Genomic DNA, 18,467 nt, shown 5'->3' on the forward strand with positions numbered 1-18,467 from the left:
GGACAGATTCTGCAACCTGAGGAAAAACAGCGGCCACAGATCACCTTCCTCGTTAACCCTTTCACTGCTGAATCCGATTGTTTGAAAGCCCCTTTAGTGACAAATGAGTGAAAGAGTTGCTTCGAGTGGCTACAACCGAGTTCAAGCAAGACCTGAAAAGGATTGTGGATAACAAAGACTGTCAGGTTTCCCACTGAGTCAATCTAAGTGAGAAAAAAAACTATGAAAACTGCAATGTATTATGACTGTCATTAGATCTGGAAGACACTGTTGCTGTTGTAGTGTGGACGTGTATGTGTTGTGTGGCTTTTTGCTATGGTGCATTTTTTTTGTGGCTCTTTATACCTAACTGGTTGGCCACCCCTGGTCTAGACCTACTCTATCTGTAAAGTGTCCTGAGATAACTTCTGTTAGGATTTGACACTATAAGTACAATTAAATTGAAATTAAGTTGTTAAAAAGGAAAAAATAAGTAAACGACCACTTTTCTTAAAACAGTCATATGTTCCATTAAAGAACAAATCTATCTGTATGAGTAAAGCATATATATATATATATATATATACACACATAGATACCACATTTGCCGCTGCTGTTCGTTGGAACGATATGTTGATGCGGTCGGCATTTTAGGACGGACATGCTGCGCTTCTTAATGCATGTGTCTATCGAGGCAGAGGTCTATCCGCAATTGATATCATTTCTCGCTGTATTTCCAACTGATTTTCAAGCGGTTTGCTTCGCTACAGATGCCAGACGTGTATTTATGATACAAAATACTTTACAATACAATTAAAAATGAGGGTTTTCATACCAAAATACCCCCGTACAGTTGTCATGAAGGAGGAAATTTAGACCAAAAACGGGTTTTTTTGTACCAGGCTGTAAACATGATAAATTCTGCTGTGAAGTCTGGATTTTTAACGTGGGGGTCTATGGGGAATGACACGCCTCAAGCGGCCACTCGAGAAGCTGCAGGTCAGCCGTTTCAATAACACACACACGACAAACATCATTTTCAGCAACTTACTGATGTATTACTAATTACTTAAATAAAAAATACTTTACCGGACACAAGCTAGCATTCAGTATCAGGACAGTCACTTAAAAGTTATGTTAGCATAAAAGAAGGATTAACATTACCTCTTTTGATTTTAAATTAAACATGTTTGTAACAAAAATATTGTAAGACACCCTCTTCATCTGTAAAATGTTATTACATGTTGCTTAGTTTTGGCATTTCTTTCGCATGAACATCCAAAAGCAGCACAAAAGTCGCACAAAACTCTTTCTCTTTATGGTGAAACGGGTCAGATGTCCACCCCCAAATTGCCGGAGGCACACACGCATCTCACAAGCCGAAGGCGGTATCTACGTATCTATGTGAGTGAAGGCCCATTGATACAATCCAGTTGTGCACAATGTTACTTTGCTCAGCCCTGCTGGTGAAAACGGATTTATATACTTATTCTAATGTGTGCGTCAGAGCTACGCCAATAATCACGCAACTGCAACCTCAACACACACATCCTAATGTTTCAGTTGGTGCAAATATGTGTGTGCATACGCGTGTGATTAAGAATTCACTTTTATTTGCCCTGTTACTCCACAGAGGGCGAAGGCAGAGCAGCAGTCTACACACAGTGTCCACACACACACACACACACACACACACACACACACACACACACACAGTTCCACCTTACTGTTCTCTGTGTTATTTAGGCCATATATATATCAAGTTTAAAAAAAGGCAAATGAGAATGTGAAATGCCAGCGGCCCTGTTCCCAGAGCTGATTGGCATTAAATGTGGGAATGCAGTGTTTGTTCTCTGTTTGTTGTTACATTAGTTGTGACACACATCAAATCAGCTGTCAGCAGCTGTCTGTCAGGAAGCAACACGCACCCTGATCCCACCTACCAAATTATATTCTAAGTAGAATATGTATCACACTTCCACCTCATAGTTTATCTGTTTGAAATGAGGGATACTATTCTGGAAGTTGGAACCCTGTTCTTTTCCTCTTTTTTCTTTTAGGGCATTTTCAAACCTATACTTTGTTTGCTCTGATCTGAATCAGTACATGAGTTGGTAAACTTAATGCGTTTTTAACCTGGTTCGGTTTCTTTTCACACGGGAAAAAATTAAAGCGAATGAAAATGCGTCACTAAAAAACGCATGTGAACATTCACTGCTCTCATTGAATAGGATTTTGTATTTAAACGATTATAAGTTCATTTGTCCCAGTATTGTTAGTTTTTCTTTGTCAACTAAAATTGGATAACATTTGGTCATGTTTTAGTTTTTTGAAGGTTACTTTTGATTTAGTTTTCATCTTGTTTTTGTCGTGGAACAAAGTTTCCTTGCTGTGCAGGCTCTTATTTTGTAGCAAAAGGTTGGTGTCATAGCAGACCATGTACTATGACCAATTTGTCCCAGTATTGTTAGTTATTTCTTTGTCGACTAAAATTGGATAACATTTGATCATGTTTTTGTTTTTCGAAGGTTACTTTTCATTTAGTTTTCATCTTGTTTTTGTTGTGGCATTTTGTAGCAAAAGGTTGTTGTCATAGCAGACCACGTACTACCATGTCCTCTATATGTTTTGAGAAAGGCGTGGGCAATATAAGAATACATTTTTCTCCCTTGCTATTTTATGGGCATGGAATGTGTCAATATTTTTGAAAGATTATATATTTTGTTGGAAGTTTTGTGTTGGAAGTGTACACTGAAATAAACTGCAATAAACTGATTAACAAATCAAGGCAGGGTTTTTCTTTCTCTCCTCACTCACTCTGCTCTTACCTGGTCCCAGTCTATATTGCGGAAAAATGTGTGTGCCTTGATATCTGTGAAGCCCGTCTGGACCTGGCAACCCAGCCGCTCCTTGGGATCCTGTTGGGACCAAGACAGCTGGTCAGGAACGTAAACAGGAGCAACTGTATTTCATGCAATGTGAGATTATTATTCATAATTCAGCATCTAGATGTCGACAATGCCGGCATACAGTCAGGCTCACTCTACTGTATGTGGACACAAATAAGGTCCAGGGGGACTGTATATAGGATAGCATTTTACATTATTTATACAGTTATACAGTCTTGAGAGAATGGAGCAATGTGGACACATGTTTTCGTCATGCCCTGCATGTATATGTGTACATATCCCCCTCTAACTGCTTAATAATCAATTAATAATATAACTTGGACTGTGCTCTTTTTATCCCAATTATGGTGATGACTTACAGAGGTAATGTGTATGTGAATGAACAGAAGCAGCCGCATGCATGGAGCTACGCTAAAGCCCAGTTCAGACCAAAGATTCGCGACAAAACGAGTTGAAACTTGCAACTTCTTGCAACGCATTGGTCTGCAGCGTTCTGAAACCTGCCAGTTCACACCAATGCAACGAGGCGGTGTATCATCTCCATAACAACGCCTCTTTGTACTTCCGTTCTAACTTCCGACTTTTAGGCTTTTTTTCTGGCTGGATATATCATTCGTTTCGTCTAAATATGAATGTGAATAACGTTAGTGATAGTGACATGCTTGCTACAGTTACATTTCTAGTGATGAATCGGCGAAAACACATTTTTATTTCCCTGATTCACTGCTTTGTTCTAGCGCCGCTGGGCGCGCCCTCACTTCAGTCAGCTTACCCATATAACGTTACCGTGCTTTCGGGCGATTGTTGAGGCTCCGTCTAAAACTCTGCCATTTCGACCAGCTGTTTGTAACATGAAAATAAAACGGATTATGGATCATTTTATTTCTATAGTTTGTAGCCGACTTTACCAGCTTACTTCTCTATTGGCTGTTGAAACAGTGACGTTCTAAAACCAGCCACTGGAGACTCGACCAGCTGAGTTGCAGCGGCACCATAATAATAATAATAATAATAATAAACTGAATTTATATAGCGCTTTTCACGAACTCAAAGTCGCTTTACAGGGCATCAGCTGGTTTGAGTCGAGCTGAGACGGGCCGGTTCAGACCGCCGAAACTTTTCCCTGCGACGTTCTAAAATGGTTTCGTCTCGTCGCAAATCTTTGGTCTGAACTGGGCTTTAGACGTCACACACACGAAACCTTGTTACAAAAAACATAACATGTCATTTAGCTGACGCTTTTATCCAAAGCGACTTACAATTGCTATATATATCAGAGGTCGCACGCCTCTGGAGCAACTAGGGGTTAAGTGTCTTGCTCAGGGACACATTGGTTGATGTATCGCCGTGGGAATCGAACCCCGGTCTCCCACACCAAAGGCATGTGTCATATCCACTACGCCACCACCACCCAAGACCAAGGGCTGATATGCATAAACACTCGTCCACACAGCAGAATCTGCATGCTTTGTACTTGTGCTCATTCTACAAACTTAATTAGATTATTATCTTTCTTAAAGGGCAACACCAGTGTTTTTACATGTTCATTACGTTTGCTGCTGACCCTTTACCAAAATGTGCGTTTTCGCAATTTTTTTGTGCTTCAGGAAATGGTCTTCCATTCGTTTTTTCTAAACATAAAACTTGAGTCTTGTAACCTGCTTGAGTGAAATGATAGAATGATGGTGTTATTCTAGATATTATTTTTTTTTTCAACAAATTCCATGTAAGCACCAAAACAACGTGTCCATACATAACGTCCACACTTTCTGACTTCCCTGCCTTGTCTGTGTGGCGCTCTAACACCATTGGTTCCTAATGAAGTAGTAAATCTGGTCTTATATATAAAAGTGTTTAAACATTTCAAACCTAATTTAAATGTATTCATTACAACTATATTTTCATGATCCTGGGTTTAGTTTAGTTCTTGTTTTATTTTGTAGAGTCACTTCCCATGTCATGTCTTGTTTGACTTCCTGCCTTGTCTGTTTTCCCGCCTTTGTGAGTGTCTGCCCCGCCCTGATGTGTGTTACCTGTTCATCAGCCCTTATGTCACCTGTCTCTCGTTACAACCCTCATTGTTCTGTGTATTTAGTCTGTGTGCTCACTTTGTCTGGTTTCAGTTCGTCGTACTTTGTGTCAAGAAGTTCTGATTTATTTCCTGCTTGACTTGGACTTTAGTTTATTTTCGTCATTAAACGTTCCTTGAAACGTCGTTGAAACTCTCCCTGCTACCTCTTCGTCTCTTCTGCTGTGTTTGGGTCCAAACCTGCAACTCCTGAAAACCGTGACATATACCAAACAACTAGCAATTGAACTTCTTGTCCCTTGACCCAATCTGCATATCTTACGACCACAGTAGGTGAGAAGAAGGCACTCTGTGCACCATAGACCGTGTGGCTGAAACATGCAATCAATTCATTTAAAGTACATTCAATATTTTGCCCGCACCCTAATGGAAATGAAGGTATCATTAAAGTTTCACCTTATTGTAACGCAGAAACAAATGATACTTCCCGGGCAGTCTGAGCCAAATGAAGAGGCTGTCCCTGGCTGTCCAAAACACAGCCCAAGTTCCTGGCCATGATTTCACACATGGGGATTTGACTAAGCAGCAGCATTGTACACAGACACACACAGAGATGGAGAGGGCTGATTGGGGAGTGGACTGCTCTCACCTTGTTTAGAAAGCCTTTGAGCACGCTGGCAGCTTTCACTGACAGGGACCTTGGGATGCGAATGGGCTTCTCAAGAATAACTGTTGGCCAAAAGAGAAGGACAACAAAAAGAGAGAGAGAGAGAGAGAGAGAGAGAAAATGACAATCGTGAGTAGGGAGGAGGATGATTCACAGTCCAACCTGCCTGTGGGTGAACATCTCTGCTGAGTGGGAGTCAAAAGAAAGGAGGAGATGCAGAGGACACGGTTCTGTTCTTTCTCTCACTTTTGATGGTCTGCACACAGCCTTGAGACTCCCACAGCTCAACAATGTCATACTAACGAGAACAAAGAAACCCTCTGAAAAATAGTGTATTCCCTCAAAATCTAAATAGAAGGATGTAGCACTGCCTCACACATAGTGCTCCACGCTGAGGTGGCCAGATTCTTTCTTTTTCCCCTCCAATCACAGCTCGAGGTTGTGTGATCAGTGTGTGTTCTCATTGGGATTGGGCATGGAAAACCGGTTCCAACTTGGAACCGTTTTAAAAAATTACGATTCCAATGGAATTGTTTTTTTTATTGGAATTGTTTGAAAAATTTGGTTGTAAATCCGATCATCGGTTCCAAATTTAACATGCGCAAGTTTTTTGTTTCCGCTCTGAAGTGTGGCTTTATTTTACGTTGAAAAAGCCCAGTAAAACTGTAAATCACCATTGAATCAAAATAAAACTCTCCTCTTATCTGTGAAATAAGCATGTGACCTGTTTCAACTCCACCCCTCCAAGAATCGGAATCGAGAATCAATAGGAACCGGATCAATCTATTGGACCCCCCCGTATAGACTGTTTAGAATTGGTCTGAAATACACAGGACGGCCAATTATTTCATGTCCTATGGTCCTGTGATAAGGTCCAGGAATTTTGGACCGGGATACATGATAACCTATGTTGGATTGCAGGGTTCCATTCAGCCCAAGATTATTTGTTCTGGGAGATGGGTCAATCCTAAGCGTGATGGATAAGCACAAAAGAAGCTGGGTCCAGACTAGTTTGATGATAGCCAGACAGATTATTTTAAGAGGATGGAAGAATGAAGGGGTGCCGTCAATCCAGAAGTGGGCTTGTGAGATGGCTAGGGTGGCGGCGTTTGAAAAAAATGTCATATAAACGGTTTGCCAGATTGGATGTCTATACTAGACTAGAAAATGGGGAAATCAGTACCTGAGCTTTCTGGAGGCTCGTACGAAGCATTGTGCTGGGGAGAGACGTGTATGATGGGATAATGGTGTTGTCAGTTATACATATTATCTGGTTTATCTGGTTTATGTTCATGTTGTGAATTGTATGTTTTGTATGTAGTTAAAAAAAAAAAAATTGTTAATCACAAAAAAAAGAACCGGAATCGAAAGGAAGAATCGGAATTGTTAACATCAAAACAATGCCCAACCCCAGTTCTCATACAGGCGTGATTACTCCCCATCAAAATCTAATGTTTCAGAATACCCTAAGTGGATAAAACACATCATAATAGACATGTAGTTGTAAAAATGTAGATGAGGTATGCTCTCTATAAACAGCATTTGTGATTCACTGCTGAATTGACTAAGAAAATAGGATTTACCAGTTCAGCTGGTAAAGAACTCTTATTATTATGACTCATATTTTTCACAGTTCAAGGTTTTTTCCACTGTTGATTTGTTTCACCGGTTTTTTATGTTCAATAAATGCAACATCTTTCCAAAAGTCAATGAGTAATCGTGCTGAATAATCGTGATTTCAATAATGACCAAAATAATTGTGATTAAGATTTTGTTTCCATAATCAAGCAGCCTTAGTTTGAAAGCTCTGGGGAAAGCTAGTACGTGGACTTAAGTTATCCTAGTTATACCATTAAGATGTTTGTTTTTCGGTCATATTCCTTTTTTCTAGAAGTACCTTTCATTTTTAATATATTTCAGTGATTAAAATGGTATGTTTTTATGTGAATACCACCTTGCGGCTGGTTTCCCCACAGAATCAAATGTTGGCCAGCTGTCTGTCTGTCTGTCTGTCTGTCTGTCTAAAGCTCTGGGGTTGGCATGTGGAGCACTGATACCCAAAGCAGGGCCTGGCACAGGGTCTAGCTAGGTGGCATATGGCCGGGTGGCTCCTATAGTGAAAGGGTTGGTTTCCGTTGGCAGGAATTCATCTAGGAACCTGCTGCTCTACCAGTAAGACCGCCAGGAGGATGGTACTGGTGGCAGATGCTAGCCGCGGTGCCACGCTATGCTCCTGACGGTCACAGCAGAGACATAACGCGTCACACGAGGCGCACGTAGTATGGAGGAATTTCTGTTATAGAGGACTGTGTGGGAGGCTGTGTGAGAGAGGGAGGGAGGTGGAGGTAAAGGGGTGGGCTATGTAAGGGTACCATATGGCTCGAGGAACACAAATGCAAATAGGACAGATATTATGGAGGCTCCTCGGCTCTACCCTGAGGGTGTGATCACACCCACAGTTTGTTTCCTTTTGGTCCAAACCATAAAGTTGACTTTATTGCAATTTTGAATTTATGTTTTGTAGCTTGGCACTGCAACATTACTTACTCATAAGAAAGCCCCTTCTGGTTTTTTAACTAGCCACCCCACTAAGTTGAAGATTTTAAATTGGTGTCTGTACTTTCTTTTTGCTAATTACCATAACGTTGGAGCCATTGCATGAAAGCCTTGAAGGTAATGCGTGACAGTCCATTGCAAAGCCGTCTGTATGTGAGGTTGAAATTATGGTTTTCCAAAGATACACATAAATGTCTCGGGAGGCAGCTTTGAAACACACACAAAACGACAAAAAAGAAAAAAAGATTATACTCAAAATCTGTACAAGTATAAAAGAAACATCCCTCTAATGCCACCAAATGACCCTCGTTCATGTTTGCTTGCATCCAGCCTGGAGAAGTACAGGATGTTCCAACAGGCATGTGTGCTTGCACTAATTTGATTGGCCAGCCCAGTGCATTGCTGGATGATGACACAGTCTAGTTTCATCAACCAGAGCCTTTTGCTTTTTTTCACAGTTTTCATGTCTGGACGTGGCCTGATTAGGAAAATCAATTCAAAGTTTATTTCCGGAAATTTGAAATTAGTATTTAATTTCACATATTCTGTGTTGGGGGTATAGTTAAAAACATCCTTTTTACATTAAGAAGTTATTAAAGCATAGATATTAAAGCATACACTGAGATTTGCTTTTTTCTGGCTCCAGTAAGTTACAATGATAGTCGCAAACAGAGAAGACGATTGAAGCTTCAACACACTCCTCTTTAGAAACATATAGGTGATGTCAGGCATGCTACATCATTCTATATAACAGTCTATGCTTCACAAAAAGGGCACATTACTGAAACCCAAATGTAAGCATTAGTCCGGACTGTCCTTTATTCCTCGTCTCATTTTGTTATGTGAGGCTTTCCAAATACATGTACAAGTAAATGCTGGCCATCAGATTTCCACATCTGTCTCCTTAAAATCATAATTATGAAACAATGTTCCAACCAGGGGTTAAAGTGGGCCGGAACTGTCTGAGCTAGACAGAGAGTATTCGGTTAAAACAGATTGATGATGCGTTTTGCCCTCATTGTTCTCCATGATGTTAGCTGAAAGTGAAGTAAGCCCAGTGTGTTTTATGTGGAGTGACTGCATCCGACTAAGTTTAAAAAAAAAAAAAATAGCCTTTTAAATGCTACATTTGTCAGCATCCGGTGACATGGTAACTTAGGAGGCAATTAGGCCTTGTGTGCTCTGATTGATTTTCACATGCAGTTAACACACCAGTCATAATTTTGTTTTAATAAAAACGCCCCCTGACAATTACTCCTGTTGTTCTTCACCACTGTTTTGGAAAAAGACAAGAGAACCCCCCCTCCCCCTGGTTCCAACAACAGAAAACATGCTTATATAACTGTATGTGTTCTAACTTCCTGACTGACAGCTAACTAAGGCTACATTTACATTGCTACATTTTGGTTTTTAAGTGGAGTTTTGAGCCAAAAGCGGTCTCCGGGAATCGGTGTTGGTGCTGCCAAAGGTCTCCGTTTGCGGCCGTTGAGACTGCAACCCTAACCCGGAGATTCCAAACCAAAACGGGGGCAGAAGTGTTTCTCAGGTTTAGGGGCTCTGAAGTGCCAGAGCAGTGTGAATGTGATGTGTAAATGTAGCAAAAGATATCTGTTTTCAACCCAAAACGTAGCAATGCAAATGTAGCCTGACTAACGCTGAACTGTTCCACACATGCACCCTAAATCTCATCTGTAATAGAGGCCAGGATGTACTGCCAGATTCTCCACAGTTCATGAGGGGTGGGGGAGAATGCATCACCGCATGTGCATGCAGCAGTACATCGTTACATAAATTCTCAAATATTAACCCATTTCTTACTCACACACACACATACTGTAACAGCATTTTTGGGTTGTAAGATCCACATACAGTAGATAAAAAGTGAATTGTTACAGTCTTGTTATCCTTTAAGACATTAATAAAACCAGCTTGTTTTTTTTAGCCCGATTTCCATGCATTTCTGAGCTCATCCAATCAGTGGTGTAGTCTAACGTATTGTAGTGGATATACTGTACTGTGTGGGTATATGGAAATCCTGGAGCTTTTTTAGTGGGTATACTGCTTCAGGGTTCATACGCATTTTAACTAGGGATGTCCTGATCAGGTTTTTTTGGCCTCAAGTCCGAGTCATTTGATTTTGAGTATCTACCGATACAGAGTCCTGATCCGATACTTCTATAATAATTCAACTTTATAATACCTCCAGACCGCAGACATACTCACGCTTTCCGCTTCAAGCTGCTTCCGTGTTCTACTTTGCCGGCATTTAACCAATAGCGTCTCTGCAACAAAGTGATGTCATGCCGCACGCGTTGCTGTTTCTGTGTGGAGTCAAAAGGGTCTAACTCTGTGCCACCGCATAACTATAGATGTGTTAAAAAATAATGAGAATATATATACATATATATCTGAGTCCTGATCGGGAGGTAGTGTCCGATTCCGATCGAGTCTGAAACCACGTGATCGGGCCCGATTTCCGATCACATGATCGGATCTGGACATCCCTAATTTTAACCAATACTTTTCCATTACTTTTTAGCAAATTTCCATGAAAATGTCAGTCGACACTATACAATAAGAATAAAAATCTGTGTTAAAGTTTACCCTCAGAGGTTAAACAATAAAATGAATGACAATGCATGTGGTTCATGGTGGGATTTGTAATATCGCGCCCCGAATAGAACGTTGAGGTTAAGACGACGTGAAAATACATTTATTAATCACATATTATTATGCTGTGTAAAAAAAAAAAATCCATGACTTTTCCAAAACTTTCTGGGTCTTTTTATGTTTCCAAAACTTTTCCAGGCCTGGAATTTGCATTTTTCAAATTTTACAAACTTTTCGTTTTTTTCAAAACGTATGAACCCTGCTGCTTATACCTGCGTATCACGTAGACTACACCACTGGATCCAATAGGGTTTAAAGAGTTTAGTCAGCCTGAGGGTGGATTTTACTCAACATACAGTAAAAAGGACTATGTAACCTGTCAACTGAATTTGAAACACAAATCACTACAATAATTTGATTTCCAAGGTGGAAAAAAACACAGAGGAAGGACATTTTTATAACAAAACAACAGTATGAATGTATGTTCTGGAACTGTTATTTCCCTTGGCCTCATCAGGCTAAATAAAACAATATGTTTTCTCAAATGCCAAGCGATGTCACAGACTAAAACAAAATAAGAGTGGACTGAGAGACTAGAGCAAACTAAAACAAATTCACATTCGAGAGAAATAAAGTCAGCCCTGTTTCTGAGATCCCTCCATTTTAATGAAGCAAACCAGAACCATCTAAGCCTGGATTTACACAGACATGAATCCTTTTTCAGCCCAGAGCTGATTGTTATTCTATTACATGGAATCTGTTTTTCCTCTCACAATATCAGTTATGCGTCACAAAGGGTTAAATTAACATGTCTTTGTTTAAATGGCATCAAACAGCCTGCCATGTGCTCTCAATGTTCATATTTGATTTCCCACAATTCCTCTATCCTAATCCCTTAAACCGTAGAGGATGTAGTTAGAAGCTGGGACAAATATAGTTCACTATGTATGGAGGATAAAAAGCACTTTTTAAAGTGAAAATATCCTTTTGTAAAATATGTATTTAGTTATCATACCTAACCTATTATTATACCTTATTTACTCAGGCCTCAACTTCAATTTGGTTTAAAATTACAGGGGTTCAGTGATATGGAATGCTTTGCCATCAGACTTTTCCAAAGCTAACACTTGGACAATTTAAGAAAGCTGTTAAAGGTTTGTTTTTGTCTGTGCAATGTTATCCCTATGGAATGTCTTTGTAAACAACCCATGTAACTCCTAATATTATTTTACCTTTTGTATTTGTACTCTCTTGATTTGATATTGTGTGTAATTTTTTTTTCTTCTTTTCAGTATTTTAGTTTCTTTCGGTTTTAATTGGATGATCTATTGGAGAGTGCCCAGATTTAGCTCCTCTGAGGGTTTGTTGCATCTCTCCATCACACCTTTCACCGATTATGTGTATTTTAATCTGTAGTATTTGTATGTATGTGTTAACCAATAAAAAAATAAATTAAAAAAGCCCTGAGAACTGCAGTAAAACAACATTTACAATTCAAATTCTACAATGATTCTCCAGCTTTTCTTGCGGTTGGTCGGCCCAGAGCGAAATATCTCGACAAATATTGGATGGATTGCCAATTCATTTTGTACAGACATTCATGTTCCCCAGAGAACACCAGCAGCAGGTTTACGTGTTTTGGTTCAGAGTTAAATGTCCCCACAACTTGTGTCCCCTTTGGATGAATGAAACTGAAATGACCAAATACCTGCAAAACTAATGGCTTTCCCGTCAGCCTCGGCTGTACTTGTAATTGCTAATTAGCAAATGTTAGCATGCTAACATAAACTAAGATGGTGAACACACGGTAAACATTGTACTTGCTAAACATCACCATGTTAACATTTCCATTGTTAGCATGTGAGCTCTATGTTGTAGCATTTAGCCCAGTGTACAGCCTCACAGAGCCACGAGCATGGCTGGCAAGGATAGAAAAGCTCGTCAGTCCATTTGTCTGTCCAACACTGGTTCAGAGCAAGGTTGCCATGGATACCCTCTAATATTCCCTCCAGCACCAGTTCACCTTCAGGCCAACATTGTCTTTGACTGACACTTTTGTATTTTGTGAACTAACGGTCAGATTTCCATGCACTCTCGGGTAATTAAAACTTCTCATTTCCATTGAGCAGATGCCACCAAAATGTTAAATGCACATTTATGCTACCCCAAAGATGAACCCTTTCAATATGGGCACTTGTTTCAGACCCAGCCATTATTTGAGAATACATGATAGCTTTTAGAAAAGTATATCTGTTGGTATAGTTGCTTTTACAAGGCAGAATGAAGCTGCATAACTTAAAAACAAAAACAAAAAAAATATTAGTACAAACTCGTGTTGGTAAACCGCATCTGCAAATGTTCACTAAAAAGAAAAAATGTTCTAGGCTAGCAAAGGGGTTTTAAAATGATAACTGCTCTATCCCAGTTCAAAGCCCTTCTCCCTGTACAGTGGTGCCATGAAAACTCCTCTTGCAGAGTGAGATCTTACAGGCATAAACCCTATGTGATGTTAAATTCCTCTGCCTCACCTTGAAAAAGGTACTCCTCTGTGTTCATGTCAGGATTGTCGGTGATAATGTCAAACGGTGACCGCCCAGCCATCATCTCAAACATCAGCACGCCCAGAGCCCACCAGTCCACACTGAAGCCTGCGAGGGCACACAACGATAAGACATGTGATATAAGACAGATATATGTGTGGAATGAAAAGACTCAAATTCCTCCCATTGCATCAGTATGAATTACAAACTAAGGCTGGTTTGGTCACTAGTGTACATAATGTGCCACTTAAGCCCAGTTTAGACCAAAGATTTGCGACGAGACGAGTTAAATCTCCATAGCAACGACGCACTGTACCTTCGTTCTGGCTTTTCAGGCTTCATTGTAGCTGGATATCATTTGTAGAGTCTTAAAAATATGAATGAGGACAGTGATAGTGAGATACCTGCTACAGTAGGATTTCTAGCAGTGATGAAACGGCGAAAAACAACGTTTTATTTCTCTGATGTCACTGCTTTGTTCTACTGCCACTCCCTCACTTAAGTCACTCTCTAGCTCGCTCGACCATATTCACGGGCGCTCTTTGAGCCTCCGTCCAAAAGCCATATAGACCAGTTGAGTTGTAACTCACTACAAGTTGGCTTCTCTATTAGAGCTGAAGATCGGGTTCGGTCTTAATTTCTATCATTTTTCACAGGCTCGGGCTTGCGCTCCGGGTTGTGTGGTAAATGAGCGGTCAGGTGATGCGTTTCGATTAGCGCAAAAATGGATGCTGAGGAGGCTGGCCTCTGGAGGACTTATTTTATTTCTTTGTTTCAACTTCCAAGTGGCCTATAGCCTCTGTTAGTCATGAATAAATGATGTTAAAAATGTATAAATGACTCATTCTTGACAAAAGGCAAAAGAGCTGTGTGCGTGCGCACATTTGAATAATGTCGGGCTGTAAACGGGTTCGGGCTTTTAAAAAGCTGTCAATCAAAATGTACTTGTCGGGCTCGGGCCTTGTCGGGCCTAACTTTTAAGGCCCGATTACAGCTCTATTCTCTATTGGCTGTTGAAACAGGTGGCGTGCCTTTCGTTCTAAAACCAGCCTCTGGAGACTTGACCAGCTGAGACGCAGGCGACACCATCAGCTGGCTTGAGTCGAGCAACGTTCTAAAACGATTTTGTCTCATTTAAGGCTTTTCCTACCATTATAAGGCTTGGGTGCAGCACCCAAGTCGTTTTAGGGACCACCTAAGACGAATTAATGTAAAATCAAAGCATCAAAACTAACTTAATGACTTTTCTCAGATCTAATGATTGTAGTGGGCCCCCTAGTTTTATTACTTATTTATTTAGTATCTGCACTAGCTTTTCCATTGTTTTAGACACATATATGGTAATAACAATGGTCTAAATTATGTAAAATTGCTTCTTTTATATTGAAAAACATAACATTTTCTTGAGGGAGGACTCCTAACCCCCCACTTAATAAGTGCACCTAAGTCTTCCACAAGTCTTTGGTCTGAACTGGGCTTTAGGCTACACAGGTTTCCTGGTGCTGATATGGTTGTGTGGGGGATGATTTTAGTCCATTCTTCATTGCCTTTCCATTCAAATGTAAAGATTCACCATCAGCAGCTTAGAAACCAAAATGTTATTTGTTGGGACGAGCGTTTGGACATGAACTGATCCAACCCAGTGTGACTCCGGTACTCACCGTAGTCCTCTCCTCGGAGGATCTCAGGTGCAATGTAGTTGGGTGTTCCACAGAAGGTACTCGTGGTGTCACCTGGTCTGATCCCCTCCTGTGGGAGGTGGAGAAAGAAGAAGTGGTTGCAGTGATAAACGATAATAGCCTAGAAATCTAGGCGCACCCTAGCAGCAGCAAATTTAATTTGCAGCCAGGGGGGTCTAGGCACTCTCCGTTGGCTTGCGAGCTGGAAAAACCAAACTCTGGTCAGGCCAATCACATCGTGTATAGAGTCGGTAGGCGGGCTTATGGCTGCTGCTGCTGGGAACAGCAGTCTTCTGGAGTTAAGCTTTTCTTTGAGAAAAGAACAAAGAACGGCACTGAAATCATTCTTAAAAAAGGAAGATGTGTTCGGAGTTTTGCCGACCGTATACGGCAAAAGTTTAATCTATCAACTAGCTTCGCTACCTTCTTCGTTGCTCTGCCTGGTTGTAGCGCTATCCTATTGCGTGCAGAGGGAATTTGAAAGACAACCATTTATCCCGCCCCTCGGATTGAGCTCGTCAATGGTGAGTTCCCAGACCCAACATCTTGATGTGGGTCTGGCTTGTCAGGCTAAAAAGATAAGGGATATGATGGACGAATAAACAAAGACAGGGGCCCTGTTAGTCCTTCCAGTCAATACAGATCTGCTGCATTATTGATAACCCTACGCCAGCCGTCCACAAAATTGACTGGAATAAATCAATGTGTGTCTTGCCTTGCACATGCCATAGTCTGTGAGCTTGATGTGTCCCTCGTGATCCAGGAGAACGTTGTCCAGCTTCAGATCTCGGTAGATGATGCCCTTTTCATGCAGGAAGTTCAGAGCGATACAGATTTCAGCAGCATAAAATCTGTGGAGGAGAAGCGAGAAATGCAGAGAATGATGTGTCTGTCTGACCTGTCCTCTAGTGCCACCGTCAGGCCAAAAATGTCCCTCTTGTACACAAGAAAACACCAACGTCTATAGACCTTTGCAGTTGCACATGTTGTGTTGGTCTCATATAACCATCACACTCACAATGGTCATTAATTAAACCACAGAGATAAACAACTGAACTGTAAAATCTGTTTTAAAATCCACAAGTTAATATTTTTATTTTCCAATTTACTGCTATTCTCCAGTAGTGCTCTGACTGTGGTTAGAAGAAAAAAGGGGGCTTTTCACTCTTTTACAGCTTTCATGTTTGAATAAAGCCAATGCACAGCATTTATTTAATGGAGACCTGTCTGAATGCCAAAAAAAACATTACTTTAACAGATGAAAAGGCCAGCAATTTCACAGATTCCATGTCTGGAAAGGGCTTAGACAGACGGATCACTAAGTAATCTGCTGAGCACATACTGTACATGCTACTAACGTAATGAAACGACTTGACTTTATTAACTCCATGGCCCTTATGCTAACTACCACGCTCACGACAAACCTATCAGCCCCACTGCTGGCTACAGCTTCTAGGGCGCTTATGTAGCTTAAGGCTTCTTTAAATGATGGGAAATGTTTAGTACACTGTCTACACAAAAACATATATAATACACTAGGGGTGTGCAAAAAAAAAATAAAATCGATTCATATTCGAACCGGGATTCAAGCTCTACCGATTCAAAATCGATTCATAGAATTCCAAAAATCAATTTTTATATTTTTTTAATGTTAATTTTAATTTTTTTTAAATTGTATGTCTACTGCAATCACATGGGAAAAGTAACTACATTTACATACTGTGAATCGTTTTTTTTTTTATCGAAAATCGATTTTGAATCGAATCGTGAGCCTAAAAAATCAATATCGAATCGAATCGTGACATTTTCTGAATCGTGCACCCCTATAATACACGTGCAGCACATTTAGTTATTTGAGTTTTAAGGTATAAAGGGCTTTCATAAGCAGATCTATGTTACTAAAAGTATTCTCCTAAACATAGACATATTAAAGGGGAACTCTGCAGCTTTTTTTAGCTTAATTTACCTTAACTAAACAGCTTCGAAGTCATTAGAATGGTTATATGACATTTTTGGAGTTGAATGGTGGTCGTTTTGCTCCCCCCTAGTGCATGAGAGCGGAAAAACCCCCCTTGCAACTTTCGGCCGGCGAGCCACCGGCCTCAGCGTCAGGAAGTATCACGTGATATCAGGTCTCGCAATGTATCGAATTGCTTCACGGCACTGCACACATACGGCCATTCAGGAACCGGCTAACAAGGTAGAAATGGAGTTTTTCACACTATCGTCATGGCTGAGCCGGCAAAAAAGAAGCAGAAAGCTAGGAAAGCATTGTCGGAGGAACCGAGAAAGAGGAAACGAAGCTGTAGGGGGAGCTCTTTAGAGAAACCTGATAGCAAAAAGAGAGAAAACAGCGAAGACATGGCCAAAACGGCATAGCGCCTCTTTAATAGCAAACCCAATGTTTAAAACCCTTTAGTTTTGATGATTGGATGTACTTGGTGTGCGTCTTTGGGTGAGTCAGTAGCGTTTCCTCTCCATGTGTAGGTAGTGTGTATTCTGTCTCTAGGAGATAAGCCTTCATTAACAGTGACGAGCCTCTCTCTGTCTGCCTGCTGTAAACCCATGATTGTCAAACAATGAGGAAAAGACTGGAGTGGAGAGATGTTTGACAGAGAAATCACAAATCCCACATCGCTCTCCCACATTTTTTTTTTTTTTTTTACTGTGACAGCCTCCATTGTGCACTGTTGTTTCATTGTGACATCAGACTGATAGAAGCTGCGTCCTATCAGCAGCACCATCCGTCGCCCACCGGCCCGCCTCCCCGCCTCCCCCACGGCGCGGGGGAATGCGGCAGGGTTCTCTCTTAGAGCACTGCTCATGAATATGTACAATCATTATGAGTGATTAACATGCTGCTTTGCATATGTACAGCCACTGTCTCCAGAATACAGATTGCAGGGGCCGATAGGGGCCCAACGGTGCCTCTCTAAATTACCCAGCCTTTGATCCAGCATTTATCAGAGCCGCAGTTGGAATGCCCCGCAAGTCGTCAGGCACAATGAATTATGGGTGCTCATTATATTTCTCAGAGGTGGAAAAATAAGTGTTAAGTTAGATTTTGGTAGCGTTCCATGAAGAGCTTCAAAAGCATCCCATTAAGCATACTGGAGTTTTGAATTTTGGAGTTTTAGAAGAAGAATGCTGTTGAGGAACATTTTAGATGTGCGTATGAAAGCATCTTCAATCGAACACAGACTCTCCAGCTGTCCTACACCGCAAGATGCTACATAACATTATGTGAAATACAAAGGAGGTTCAGTCAGTCCAACACAAAATAGTTGCCAATTACACAGATATATTTCCTGTGTGGCTAACGCAACCTAACCAAAATCCAATTATAAATCCACCCACTTCTATATTACCCTATGATCCCGCAGCATATTCCTGGAGGCCTCACTGTAGTTAACTCCACTTGGTCCTGACAATTTATACATTACAGCATTTGAGAAAAGGCCAAAAGATAAAGCCACTTCACTTCATATGTGTTTAAAA

At 40.7% G+C, this 18,467-nt stretch overlaps 1 protein-coding gene across 6 annotated transcripts in view; it reads right to left on the reverse strand.

Moving 5' to 3' along the window:
- prkcz (protein kinase C, zeta) overlaps positions 1 to 18,467 on the reverse strand; it is a 128,194-nt gene that overhangs the window by 25,489 nt on the left and 84,238 nt on the right. For 5 of the 6 annotated variants that reach the window (XM_031310881.2, XM_036007901.1, XM_036007902.1 and 2 more), the window contains 5 exons: positions 15,685 to 15,820; positions 14,952 to 15,039; positions 13,279 to 13,398; positions 5,567 to 5,646; positions 2,808 to 2,897 (listed from right to left, as the gene is read on the reverse strand). In XM_031310881.2, coding sequence (XP_031166741.1) covers positions 2,808 to 2,897; positions 5,567 to 5,646; positions 13,279 to 13,398; positions 14,952 to 15,039; positions 15,685 to 15,820 — 514 coding nt within the window. Of the gene's footprint in view, positions 1 to 2,796; positions 2,898 to 5,566; positions 5,647 to 13,278; positions 13,399 to 14,951; positions 15,040 to 15,684; positions 15,821 to 18,467 lie in introns of all 6 variants that reach the window. The other variant, XR_004898942.1, reaches the window with a different exon arrangement.

The sequence above is a fragment of the Sander lucioperca genome, chromosome 12 (assembly GCF_008315115.2).
Source record: "Sander lucioperca isolate FBNREF2018 chromosome 12, SLUC_FBN_1.2, whole genome shotgun sequence".
Taxonomy (NCBI): domain Eukaryota; kingdom Metazoa; phylum Chordata; class Actinopteri; order Perciformes; family Percidae; genus Sander; species Sander lucioperca.